The sequence below is a fragment of the Pollachius pollachius genome (genome assembly GCF_949987615.1).
Source record: "Pollachius pollachius genome assembly, chromosome: 4".
NCBI lineage: Eukaryota > Metazoa > Chordata > Actinopteri > Gadiformes > Gadidae > Pollachius > Pollachius pollachius.
The window spans coordinates 34,331,659-34,344,659 of record NC_136937.1 but is presented as its reverse complement, the minus strand read 5'-3'; the positions used below and the strand labels follow the sequence as shown (position 1 = coordinate 34,344,659).

General features: G+C 54.5%; 1 protein-coding gene across 1 annotated transcript; it reads left to right on the top strand.

Moving 5' to 3' along the window:
• Positions 1-410: 410 nt before the first annotated feature.
• On the top strand, positions 411-12,104 carry LOC307074275 (glutaminase kidney isoform, mitochondrial-like; the record flags this gene model as incomplete). Its single annotated transcript, XM_079734291.1, is given in 19 exon segments — positions 411-709; positions 2,627-2,723; positions 3,548-3,666; positions 4,816-4,945; positions 5,069-5,148; positions 5,361-5,524; positions 6,518-6,576; positions 8,257-8,289; positions 8,601-8,659; positions 8,815-8,881; positions 8,979-9,029; positions 9,493-9,669; positions 10,265-10,396; positions 10,618-10,710; positions 10,929-10,990; positions 11,274-11,350; positions 11,712-11,775; positions 11,949-12,025; positions 12,028-12,104. Coding segments are annotated over 19 exon segments (1,917 nt in total).
• Between the last annotated feature and the right edge of the window lie 897 nt (positions 12,105-13,001).

The following is a 13,001-nucleotide window of genomic DNA, read 5'->3' as shown; positions in this document are numbered from 1 at the left end:
CGACACTAGGCGGTGTCGACGCATTCACCTGGCTTTCCAGGTGAATGTGTCGGATTATTCTTCCTATTCTATTACAGTTGCAATAATTATCATTATTCTTCTTCTTCTTCCTGGGCTACTGTTATCATTATTCTCATGTTTAGTATGTGATGAGATGCTCTCTGACACGCCCCCGTCTTTTAGAGCTGCTGAAAACAAACCTGAGCTGCTCGGATGACTGACAGCTTCACGAGCGAATCAGGAGAGCAGCCACACTGTCAGTAGCCAATAGAATCTGCAGCAGGAGCGCAGTGGGCGGGACCAGGAGACGGCGAGTCAATCAGAGGAAACCGTTACGCGACGCTCGTTTCGCATCACTCCATCCGACCGGGTCGCTGAGAATAGCGTTAATTAAGATAATTCAGATCGAAATGTTACATCTGCGCTCTTTGTCGGGGCTCACAGACGTGTTCCAGTCCAACCTTAAGCGGCCCTTGTCCTGCGTGGCGGGGGGGAGCACAGCGCGATGTCTCAGCAGCGAGTGGCCGGCGGGGAGGCTGCCGAGCCGGGGCAGGGCACCTGCTCCGGCCCTCTGGAGCCTCCACCGAACCCCGGCCGCCCGCCAGCCGACCGCCCGGCCCCCGCACCCGGCCCTACACACGCAGACCAGAGCCCTCTGCTCCAAGAGCGACGGCGGCGGTGAGACGAGCAAGGACTCGGCCGCGGAGAAGTAGGTCATCTACGGTCATTATGGATATCATATATATATATATATATATATATATATATATATATATAATATCTGACGTTGTGTCTCTGGGTAGCCGGGGGTCAGACGGCTGGTTTCCATCTGTCTGGTAGGCATGTTCCGGTGAATGTGTCCGGTAGGACGGCTCGGGGGGGCCGGCAATAGCCTGGTTGGCTGCTGACCCCCACCACCACCCCCAACCCCCACCACCACCACCACCACCCCCACCACCATTACCCCGCCCCCCCCCACTACCACCTTTTCGTTTTTCTGATCCAATTGAAGATGTTGTTGTTGGAGAATGTTCTGTTGAGACTAATTCATCATCGTGTGACACCGTATGTCTCTCTCGCCCTCTCTCTCTGTCTGTCTGTCTGTGTCTGTCTCTTTCTCTCTTTCTCTCTCTGTCTGTCTGTCTCTCTGTCTCTCTCTCTGTCTCTCTCTCTGTCTGTCTGTCTGTCTGTCTGTCTGTCTGTGTCTGTCTCTTTCTCTCTCTCTCTCTCTCTGTCTCTCTCTGTCTGTCTGTCTCTCTTCTGTGGGTCTGCTTGCTTTGCATTTGTAAGTATGTGTTTATTTATTTGACCTTTATTCGTTTCCTGTAGAGGAAACAAATAAACCCCCCCCCCCCCCTTTAGCCTCCTGTAGGTTTGTAACCAATCAGATAACAGGACAGCTATAATGACCAATGAGATGGATCCATATGCTCATTAGGACCAATCTGAATACAGGATGGTGCATTGTTGTTTTATAAGGACCAATGAGATTACAGGACAGAATATTGTAGGTTCATGAGGACCAATGAGATTACAGGACAGAATATTGTAGGTTCATGAGGACCAATGAGATTACAGGACAGCATATTGTAGGTTCATAAGGACCAATGAGATTACAGGACAGAATATTGTAGGTTCATATGGACCAATCAGATGACAGGATAGCACGCTGTGCGTAAAGACATGGCAAAAAATGACCAGCAAAGCCATTCATCTCCCATGATGCACTGCGGGATTCATCTCCCAGGATGCACTGCAGGATTCATCTCCCATGATGCACTGTAAGGCCCCTTCCCTGGCCCATCGGATTTGGAGGAACCCAAACAGGCACTAGAAGATCCTGTGTGCTGCCCCCTTCTAGATGTTCCTGGCGCTCCTTGGAATCCCAGACTGGAATGTCAGCTAACATATTGGAATAACTGCAGACGACCTCCCCTTGGTCAAACATCGTAGTACTGGTTCTAGAAACCAGCATGGATCATTCCAAGAGTATTCCGACCACAAACCATCGGTCCATTTTCCCATGGCCTTGAACGCCTCTTCAAGAGGAACGGTTCTAGTCCAGGCCGCTGCAGGGGTCGGGGTCCGGTATTCCTACAGCGGGCGATACATCTAACCTTCCTCTACTGTAGGAACCGCTGGAAAAGTTCTGGGACTATTTGATAACTTAGACCCCCAATAGCATAGACCCCTGGAATGACAATGCATCCAGTACAGAGATATGATATTGTTTAGCAAAACGCTAGCATTATTCAGCGCTCAACTGGTGTTGTTGAGCACTAAACTAGCATCCCTTACCATTAAGCCAGCACCCCTTAGCATTAAACTAGCACCCCTCAGCATTAAGCTAGCCTCCCTTATCCTTAAGCTAGCCTCCCTTAGCATTAAGATAGCATCCCTTAGCATTAGGCTAGCATTCTTTCCCGTCCGGCTGAGCAGTGGTATTTGGCACTCAGCTAGTCTTTTCCCGACTCTAAGCGAGTATCCTTTAGCACAAAGCTAATGTTGTTTAATGGTCCAAACCTTTTCCCAAAGTGGTTAATGGGCTCCGCTGAACCTCGCTTGGCTACTTCCTGTGCAGCGGATCCCACTTCCTGTTCTCCTGAGCGCTGCTCTCTGTCCGCAGGAGAAGGAAGGCGGGCATCCTGCCAAGCCTGGAGGACCTCCTGTTCTACACCATCGCCGAGGGCCAGGAGAGGATCCCCGCCCACAAGTTCACCACGGTACGGCTTCAGGCCCCAGGCTCCAGGCTGAAACAGGGTCTCAGGATCTAACAGGGTCTCAGGGTCTAACAGGGTCTCAGGGTCTAACAGGGTCTAACAGGGTCTCAGGGTCTAACAGGGTCTAACAGGGTCTCAGGGTCTAACAGGGTCTCAGGGTCTAACAGGGTCTCAGGGTCTAACAGGGTCTAACAGGGTCTAACAGGGTCTCAGGGTCTAACAGGGTCTAACAGGGTCTCAGGGTCTAACAGGGTCTAACAGGGTCTCAGGGTCTAACAGGGTGTAACAGGGTGTAACAGGGTCTCAGGGTCTAACAGGGTCTCAGGGTCTAACAGGGTCTAACAGGGTCTCAGGGTCTAACAGGGTCTAACAGGGTCTAACAGGGTCTCAGGGTCTAACAGGGTGTAACAGGGTCTAACAGGGTCTCAGGGTCTAACAGGGTCTAACAGGGTCTAACAGGGTCTCAGGGTCTAACAGGGTCTCAGGGTCTAACAGGGTCTAACAGGGTCTAACAGGGTCTTAGGGTCTAACAGGGTGTAACAGGGTCTAACAGGGTCTCAGGGTCTAACAGGGTCTCAGGGTCTAACAGGGTCTCAGGGTCTAACAGGGTCTAACAGGGTCTCAGGGTCTAACAGGGTCTAACAGGGTCTAACAGGGTCTTAGGGTCTAACAGGGTGTAACAGGGTCTAACAGGGTCTCAGGGTCTAACAGGGTCTCAGGGTCTAACAGGGTCTAACAGGGTCTCAGGGTCTAACAGGGTCTAACAGGGTCTCAGGGTCTAACAGGGTCTAACAGGGTCTAACTGTGTTCTGGTCCCCCCCCCCCAGGCTCTGAAGGCCACCGGGCTCCGGACCGGAGACCCCCGCCTCAAGGAGTGTATGGAGATGCTGAAGGTCATCATGAAGACCACGTCGGATGGGGCCCTGGACCGGCACCTCTTCAAGAAGTAGGAACCGGACCCTCTGCCCAGAACCAGACCCAGAACCAGAACCAGACCCAGAACCAGAACCAGACCCAGAAACAGACCCAGACCCAGACCCAGAACCAGACCCAGAAACAGACCCAGAACCAGAGCCAGAACCAGACCCAGAACCAGACCCAGACCCAGACCCAGACCCAGAACCACAACCAGACCCAGAAAAAGACCCAGAACCAGACCCAGACCCAGACCCAGACCCAGAACCAGACCCAGACCCAGACCCAGAACCACAACCAGACCCAGACCCAGACCTAGAACCAGACCCAGAACCAGACCCAGAACCAGACCCAGACCCAGACCCAGAACCAGACTCAGACCCAGAACCAGACCCAGACCCAGACTCAGAACCAGACCCAGACCCAGACCCAGACCCAGACCCAGAACCAGACCCAGACCCAGACCCAGACCCAGAACCAGACCCAGAACCAGACCCAGAACCAGAACCAGACCCAGACCCAGAACCAGAACCAGACCCAGACCCAGAACCAGACCCAGACCCAGAACCAGAACCAGAACCAGACCCAGACCCAGACCCAGACCCAGAACCAGACCCAGACCCAGAACCAGACCCAGACCCAGAACCAGACCCAGAACCAGACCCAGAACCAGTCAGGTCCCGCCAGAACCAGAACCAGTCAGGACTCACCTGAATTAGAACCAGTCAGATCTAACAGGCACTAACACTGCAGGGTTGGGGGTTCTACTCCCTGTAGCTCAGCAGGTGGGGGGGTCCTGACGCCCTGTAGCTCAGCAGGTGGGGGGGTCCTGACGCCCTGTGGCTCCAGGTGGGGGGGTCCTGACGCCCTGTGGCTCCAGGTGGGGGGGTCCTGACGCCCTGTGGCTCCAGGTGGGGGGGTCCTGACGCCCTGTGGCTCCAGGTGGGGGGTCCTGACGCCCTGTGGCTCCAGGTGGGGGGGTCCTGACTCTCCTCCAGGTGGGGGGTCCTGACGCCCTGTGGCTCCAGGTGGGGGGGTCCTGACGCCCTGTGGCTCCAGGTGGGGGGTCCTGACGCCCTGTGGCTCCAGGTGGGGGGTCCTGACGCCCTGTGGCTCCAGGTGGGGGGTCCTGACGCCCTGTGGCTCCAGGTGGGGGGGTCCTGACGCCCTGTGGCTCCAGGTGTGTGCAGAGTAACATCGTGCTGCTGACGCAGGCGTTCCGCAAGAAGTTCGTCATCCCGGACTTCCAGCCCTTCTGCGCGCACATCGACGAGCTCTACCACAACGCCAAGAAGGTGCCTGGGGGGCAGGTGAGCCCCCCCCATGACCACAACCAATCACAGCCCTCATACCGCATTGCCCCCCCCACCACAACCAATCACAGCCCTCATACCCCAGTCCTTGTTGATGTAGCCCCTCCGTCTGTCCTGCAGGTGGCGGACTACATCCCCCAGCTGGCCCGCTTCAGCCCTGACCTCTGGGCCGTGTCCCTCTGCACCGTGGATGGACAGAGGTACTACATTACCCACAATGCCCCATCCACACCGCCCCAACCTACAGCACACCCTCCGTAACTTCAGACCCGTCTGGGTGTGGTCGCCGGGGCGGGGCCGAGGTACAGAGAGGGGAAGGGGGCGGGCTGGGAGACCCTTCACCGTGATGTCTGGAGGACTGGGGTCCACGTCGCTGAGTAGACCGACCCGTTGAACCCTCCCTCCCCCCCAGGCACACGGTGGGAGACACCAAGGTGCCGTTCTGCCTGCAGTCGTGTGTGAAGCCGCTGAAGTACGCCATCGCCGTGCACGACCACGGCACCGACTACGTACACCGCTTCATCGGCAAGGAGCCCAGCGGGCTGCGCTTCAACAAGCTCTTCCTCAACGAGGACGGTGAGACAGCCTCTGGTCTCACCCTCTGGTCTCACCTCTGGTCTCACCTCTTCTCACCTCTGGTCTCACCCTCTGGTCTCACCTCTGGTCTCACCCTCTGGTCTCACCCTCTGGTCTCACCTCTTTTCACCTCTCGTCTCACCTCTAGTCTCACCCTTTAGTCTCCGGTCTCACCCTCTGGTCTGACCCTCTGGTCTCACCCTTTAGTCTCTGGTCTCACCCTTTAGTCTCTGGTCTCACCCTCTGGTCTCACCTCTTGTCCCACCCTCTGGTCTCACCTCTTGTCTCACCCTCTGGTCTCACCTCTTGTCCCACCCTCTGGTCTCACCTCTTGTCCCACCCTCTGGTCTCACCTCTTGTCTCACCCTCTGGTCTCACCTCTTGTCCCACCCTCTGGTCTCACCTCTTGTCTCACCCTCTGGTCTCACCTCTTGTCCCACCAACTGGTCTCACAATGTGATGTCATGCTGTGATGTCATGTGATGTCATGATGTCACGCTGTGATGTCATGTGATATTGTGATGTCATGCTGTGATGTCATGATGTCACGCTGTAATGTCATGTGATGTCATGCTGTTATGTCATGTGATATTGTGATGTCATGCTGCGATGTCATGCTGTGATGTCATGCTGTGATGTCATGGGATATTGTGATGTCATGCTGCGATGTCATGCTGTGATGATATGTGATGTCATGATGTCACGCTGTGATGTCATGTGATATTGTGATGTCATGTGATGTCATGCTGTAATGTCATGTGATATTGTGATGTCATGTGATGTCATGCTGTGATGTCATGCTGTGATGTCATGTGATATTGTGATGTCATGCTGTGATGTCATGTGATGTCATGCTGTGATGTCATGCTGTGATGTCATGTGATATTGTGATGTCATGCTGTGATGTCATGTGATATTGTGATGTCATGCTGTGATGTCATGTGATATTGTGATGTCATGCTGTGATGTAATGCTGTGATTGATGCTCTTCAGATAAACCCCACAACCCCATGGTGAACGCGGGAGCCATTGTGTGCACGTCACTTATTAAGGTATGTGCACACACCACACACACACCTCTGCTATACAGCAGTGTCATAGGTACCTGGGAGTGACGTAGCGGGCTGGGAGTGACGTAGCTGCGCTGGGAGTGACGTAGCGGGCTGGGAGTGACGTAGCGGGCTGGGAGTGACGTAGCGGGCTGGGAGTGACGTAGCGGGCTGGGAGTGACGTAGCGGGCTGGGAGTGAGGTAGCGGCCCTGGGAGTGAGGTAGCGGGCTGGGAGTGAGGTAGCGGCCCTGGGAGTGAGGTAGCGGCCCTGGGAGTGAGGTAGCGGCCCTGGGAGTGAGGTAGCGGGCTGGGAGTGACGTAGCGGGCTGGGAGTGAGGTAGCGGGCTGGGAGTGACGTAGCGGCCCTGGGAGTGAGGTAGCGGGCTGGGAGTGAGGTAGCTGCGCTGGTGGAGGGCGGGGGGGTTAGAGGATGTGGAGTGAGGCTGGCGGAGGACAGGAGGGGATTAGAGAGGATCCATAATCTCTCTGGGATTAAGACCCAGAGAGAGAGAGGAGGGGCCGTCGCTCGCCCACGCGCCCAACCGCTCTGATCCGGATCCTTCACATCACCTCGTAGAAGACACAATCCGGTTGGCTCCGGTTTCTGCAGCCATTCCCCAGCGACCAATCACCACCGAGCGGCCCCTAGTGATGTCGTTGGTGACGTTGCTAGGGGCCGACGCTACAGAGCTCACAGTACCGGAGGACTGGCTGGCATCTGATAGGCCGGGCTGTGGTCCCTGTCTTCTGATAGGCCGGGCGGTGGTCCCTGTCTTCTGATAGGCCGGGCGGTGGTCCCTGTCTTCTGATAGGCCGGGCTGACGTCCCTGTGTTCTGATAGGCCGGGCGGTGGTCCCTGTCTTCTGATAGGGCGGGCTGACGTCTCTGTCTTCTGATAGGCCAGGCTGACGTCCCTGTGTTCTGATAGGCCGGGCGGTGGTCCCTGTCTTCTGATAGGCCGGGCTGACGTCCCTGTGTTCTGATAGGCCGGGCGGTGGTCCCTGTCTTCTGATAGGCCGGGCTGACGTCCCTGTGTTCTGATAGGCCGGGCGGTGGTCCCTGTGTTCTGATAGGCCGGGCTGACGACCCTGTGTTCTGATAGGCCGGGCTGACGTCCCTGTGTTCTGATAGGATGGGCTGTGGTCCCTGTCTTCTGATAGGCCGGGCGGTGCTAACAACTCTTATGGACCCTCTCAGATGCTAGTTCTAAGCATCTCAGGTGATGTTGGCCTCCTCTACAGTCGACTAACTAACTAACCAACACTCTGTCTCCTGAACCAGATCCACTAGATATCAACCAGATGTTTAGAACAGGACCTCAAGATGTGTATACCTCTAACTAATAGAGTAGACTGACTAACCAACACTTTAACTAGACACAAGAATCAGATTAATCATAGTTTAATCATAATCAAACCGTCTCACCTGGTCATCTCAAACAAGTCACTAATCTGATGTTAAGACTTAAATCCTAATTTACTAATGAATCCTAATGGTAGTGATTTGGCTATCTCTGTTTGATCAACTCAATGTCAGTTGAAGTGCTAATGCATTAGCTATATGTGTTAGCTAAATGTCATTTGACTGTTTAATAAGCTACATGTCAGTTGTAGTGCTAATGCATTAGCTATATGTGTTAGCTAAATGTTTGTCATTTATAACCAAGTATTTCTGGTTGACAGCACGGAGCAAGCAACGCTGAGAAGTTCGACTATGTGAGTATATGTCTGTGTGTGTGTGTGTGTGTGTGTGTGTGTGTGTGTGTGTGTGTGTGTGTGTAATACTGTGTGTGTGCAGTAGAATAGCTTGCTACACATCACTACTTCTAAGCTAAAAATGGACTAACACTATTCTGAACTTGTGATGTCATAAGAAAATAACCTCTTTACTTCCTGTGCTCTGTGGTGGATCTGGTGTGGAACTGATGTGGACCTTGTGTGGATCTGGTGTGGATCTGGTGTGGAACTGATGTGGATCTGGTGTTGATCTGGTGTGGACCTGGTGTGGATCTGGTTTGAATCTGTAGGTTATGGACTTCATGAACAAATTGGCAGGAAATGAGTATGTAGGCTTCAGCAATGCCACGTGAGTACAATATACTACAATACTAACCTCATCATAGAGTACTGCACTGCTTTTAAAGTACTGCACTACATGGAGTATTACGTTGAGTGTAATGTTGCAATATAAGCGGAGGCGCCGAGGCCCCTGGAGACTAAACCGCAGTGTTTAACTCGCAGGTTCCAGTCAGAGCGAGAGTCAGGAGACCGCAACTTTGCTATTGGCTACTACCTGAAGGAGAAGAAGGTAGGAGCCTAACGAGACTCCGCCCACTGGTGATGCCAGTGGACTGTACCATCTGGTGGGGGGGGCCTATCAATCTGACCCCGTCTCTGTCTTTCAGTGTTTCCCCGAGGGAACGGACATGACCTCCATCCTGGATTTCTACTTCCAGGTCAGTGATGAACAGATCCTCTTCCATGTGATGGGAGAAACAGATGATGTTGTTTATTCTGTTGTCGAGACGACCACACCACTCGCTCGACAGGTCGTCCAGGTTGGGTTAAGTCCGGCTCTGTACTCGAAGGGCTTGTCTGTTAGCTCCTTCTTCAGTTAGCTGGGAGTTAACTCGTCATTTCAATGTTTGATCCAATGGCCAACAAGTTCAGTTAGCCAGTGAGCTAGCCATTCAGTTAGCTGTTGATTCTCTCCTCCCTGCTAGCTGCCCAGTTAGCCAGTGAGCTAATGCTAACGTCTCTCCTCCCTGCTAGCTGTTCAGTTAGCCAGTGAGCTAATGCTAACGTCTCTCCTCCCTGCTAGCTATTCAGTTAGCCAGGGAGCTATTGCTAACGTCTCTCCTCCCTGCTAGCTGTTCAGTTAGCCAGTGAGCTAATGCTAACGTCTCTCCTCCCTGTTAGCTCTGCTCCATCGAGGTCACCTGTGAGAGCGCTAGCGTCATGGCGGCCACACTGGCCAACGGCGGCTTCTGTCCAATCACAGGAGAGCGTGTCCTGAGCCCGGAGGCGGTGCGGAACACTCTGAGCCTCATGCACTCCTGTGGCATGTACGACTTCTCAGGCCAGTTCGCCTTCCACGTCAGTACCGCTGCTCAGTCTGCTGCTGCTAACCCCTGTCACCATGGCGACCCTGTCACCCTGTAACCTCGGTGACCTTGTCACCCGGTAACCTAGTAACCCTGTAACCTCGGTGACCCTGTAACCTCGGTGACCTTGTCACCCTGTTACTTTGGTAACCCTGTCACAGTGTAACGTCACTCCCACCTTTGTAACCCCGTAACCCTGTAACCTCGCTGACCCTGTAACCTTGGTAACCCTGTCACCGTTTAACCTTGGTAACCCTGTCACCCTGTAACCTTGGTAACCCTGTCACCGTTTAACCTTGGTAACCCTGTCACCCTGTAACCTTGGTAACCCTGTCCCCTTGGTGACCTTTGTAACCCTGTCCCCTTGGTGACCTTGGTAACCCTGTAACCTTGGTAACCCTGTCACCTTGGGGACCTTGGTAACCCTGTTAACTTGGTAACACTGTCACTCTGTAACCTTGGTGACCCAGTGACCTCCCTAATCCCGGTAAAACATGGGTAGCATTGCTAACCCTGTACTCTTGGTAACTGTAACCGTGGTAACCCCTGTGACCATGGTAACCCCTTCTGATGCGCTGCTCCCCCAGGTGGGCCTGCCGGCCAAGTCTGGGGTGTCGGGGGGGATCCTGCTGGTGGTGCCCAACGTGATGGGCGTCATGTGTTGGTCGCCCCCGCTGGACAAGCTGGGCAACAGCGTCAGAGGGATCCGCTTCTGCACCGTACGTCAGCCCCTCAGTGCTAACGCTACGCTGCAGCTCCACCCACAACGCTAATGCTACAGCCTCACTGATAACGCTACGCTACAGCGCCACCGACCACCCTAATGCTACACTAAAGTGTCACTGATAAGTCTAGGCTACAGCTTCCCTGATAACAGTAATGCTACACAGTAGTAGTGTGATTGGTTGGTCAGTAGTAGTGTGTGATTGGTCGGTTTCAGGATCTGCTGTCTCTGTGTAACTTCCACAACTACGACAACCTGAAACACTTCGCCAAGAAACTGGACCCCCGCAGGGAGGGGGGAGACCAGAGGGTAGGTGCCTGTCTGCCTGCCTGTCTGCCTCTCTGTCTGTCTGTCTGTCTGTCTGTCTGTTTGCCTCTCTAACTGTCTGTCTGTCTGTCCGTCTGTCTATCAGTATGTCTGTCTCTCCACCTGTCAGCCTGTCTGTCTGTCTGTCTCTTGTAGGTGCTATGTTATTGATCATATGGCTTATCGTCCTGATTAATCCGATCACTGCTGTTTGTTTGCAGGTGAAGTCTGTGATTAATTTGCTGTTTGCTGCCTACACTGGAGACGTGTCTGCGCTGAGGAGGTGAGAACTCCCCTTAACCTACTGCACAGAACCACAACCTCCCCTTAACCTACTGCACAGAACCACAACCTCCCCTTAACCTACTGCACAGAACCACAACCTCCCCTTAACCTACTGCACAGAACCACAACCTCCCCTTAACCTACTGCACAGAACCACAACCTCCCCTTAACCTACTGCACAGAACCACAACCTCCCCTTAACCTACTATATGTGTGTGTTTGTGTGTGTGTGTGTGTGTGTGTGTGTGTGTGTGTGTGTGTGTGTGTGTGTGTGTGTGCAGGTTTGCGCTGTCCTCCATGGACATGGAGCAAAGGGACTACGACTCGCGGACGGCGCTCCACGTGGCGGCAGCCGAAGGTACAGAGAGACCACCTCCACCAACGAGGGGGGGGGGGGGGGAGTTAGACCACCTCACCCCATGGGGGGGGGGGGGGGGGGGGGAGAGAGTGTTGAGGTGTGGGGCAGGTCTACACTTATGACCCAGAGAGACAACGCATCACAGAACACACTAGTTAACACACCTTTGATTGACAGGCCAGTTGGCTTCCCCAAACCAATCAAGGAAGAGATGTCTGATCGGTCAGAAATCAAATGACCCATGGAGAGGTTGACGCCCACAAACTGGCCCCCTGACAAGAGCATCTTACTCACTGAGGGCGGACGGCTAGACCACCTCTAACTGTGTGTGTGTGTGTGTGTGTGTGTGTGTGTGTTTCAGGTCATGCTGAGGTGGTTCGGTTCCTCCTGGAGGCCTGTAAGGTCAACGCAGTCCCTAAAGACAGGTACACACACACAAACCATACACATACACATATATATATATATATATATATATATTATATATATATATATATATATATATATATATGCTACACCTTCTGCCATTTGTGCATATATGTGTGTGTGTTTTTTCATATATGTGTGTGTGTGTGTGTGTGTGTGTGTGGGTGTGCAGGTGGGGGAACACCCCTATGGACGAGGCGGTGCATTTCGGCCACCATGACGTGGTCACCATCCTGCAGGACTACCACCCGGCCCCCAGCAGCCCCCAGCTCCCCCAGACCCCCGAGGTGGCAGGGAACAACCTGGACGGCCTGCTGTAGGGCGCTGAGCCCTGTTAGCCCTTAACCCCCCCTCTGTTAGCCCTTAACCCCCCCCTCTGGGAACAACCTGGACGGCCTGCTGTAGGGCGCTGAGCCCTGTTAGCCCTTAACCCCCCCTCTGTTAGCCCTTAACCCCCCCCTCTGGGAACAACCTGGACGGCCTGCTGTAGGGCGCTGAGCCCTGTTAGCCCTTAACCCCCCCTCTGGTAGCCCTTAACCCCCCCCTCTGGGAACAACCTGGACGGCCTGCTGTAGGGCGCTGAGCCCTGTTAGCCCTTAACCCCCCCTCTGTTAGCCCTTAACCCCCCCCTCTGGGAACAACCTGGACGGCCTGCTGTAGGGCGCTGAGCCCTGTTAGCCCTTAACCCCCCCTCTGTTAGCCCTTAACCCCCCCCTCTGGGAACAACCTGGACGGCCTGCTGTAGGGCGCTGAGCCCTGTTAGCCCTTAACCCCCCCTCTGTTAGCCCTTAACCCCCCCCTCTGGGAACAACCTGGACGGCCTGCTGTAGGGCGCTGAGCCCTGTTAGCCCTTAACCCCCCCTCTGGTAGCCCTTAACCCCCCCCTCTGGGAACAACCTGGACGGCCTGCTGTAGGGCGCTGAGCCCTGTTAGCCCTTAACCCCCCCTCTGTTAGCCCTTAACCCCCCCCTCTGGGAACAACCTGGACGGCCTGCTGTAGGGCGCTGAGCCCTGTTAGCCCTTAACCCCCCCTCTGTTAGCCCTTAACCCCCCCCTCTGGGAACAACCTGGACGGCCTGCTGTAGGGCGCTGAGCCCTGTTAGCCCTTAACCCCCCCTCTGTTAGCCCTTAACCCCCCCCTCTGGGAACAACCTGGACGGCCTGCTGTAGGGCGCTGAGCCCTGTTAGCCCTTAACCCCCCCTCTGTTAGCCCTTAACCCCCCCC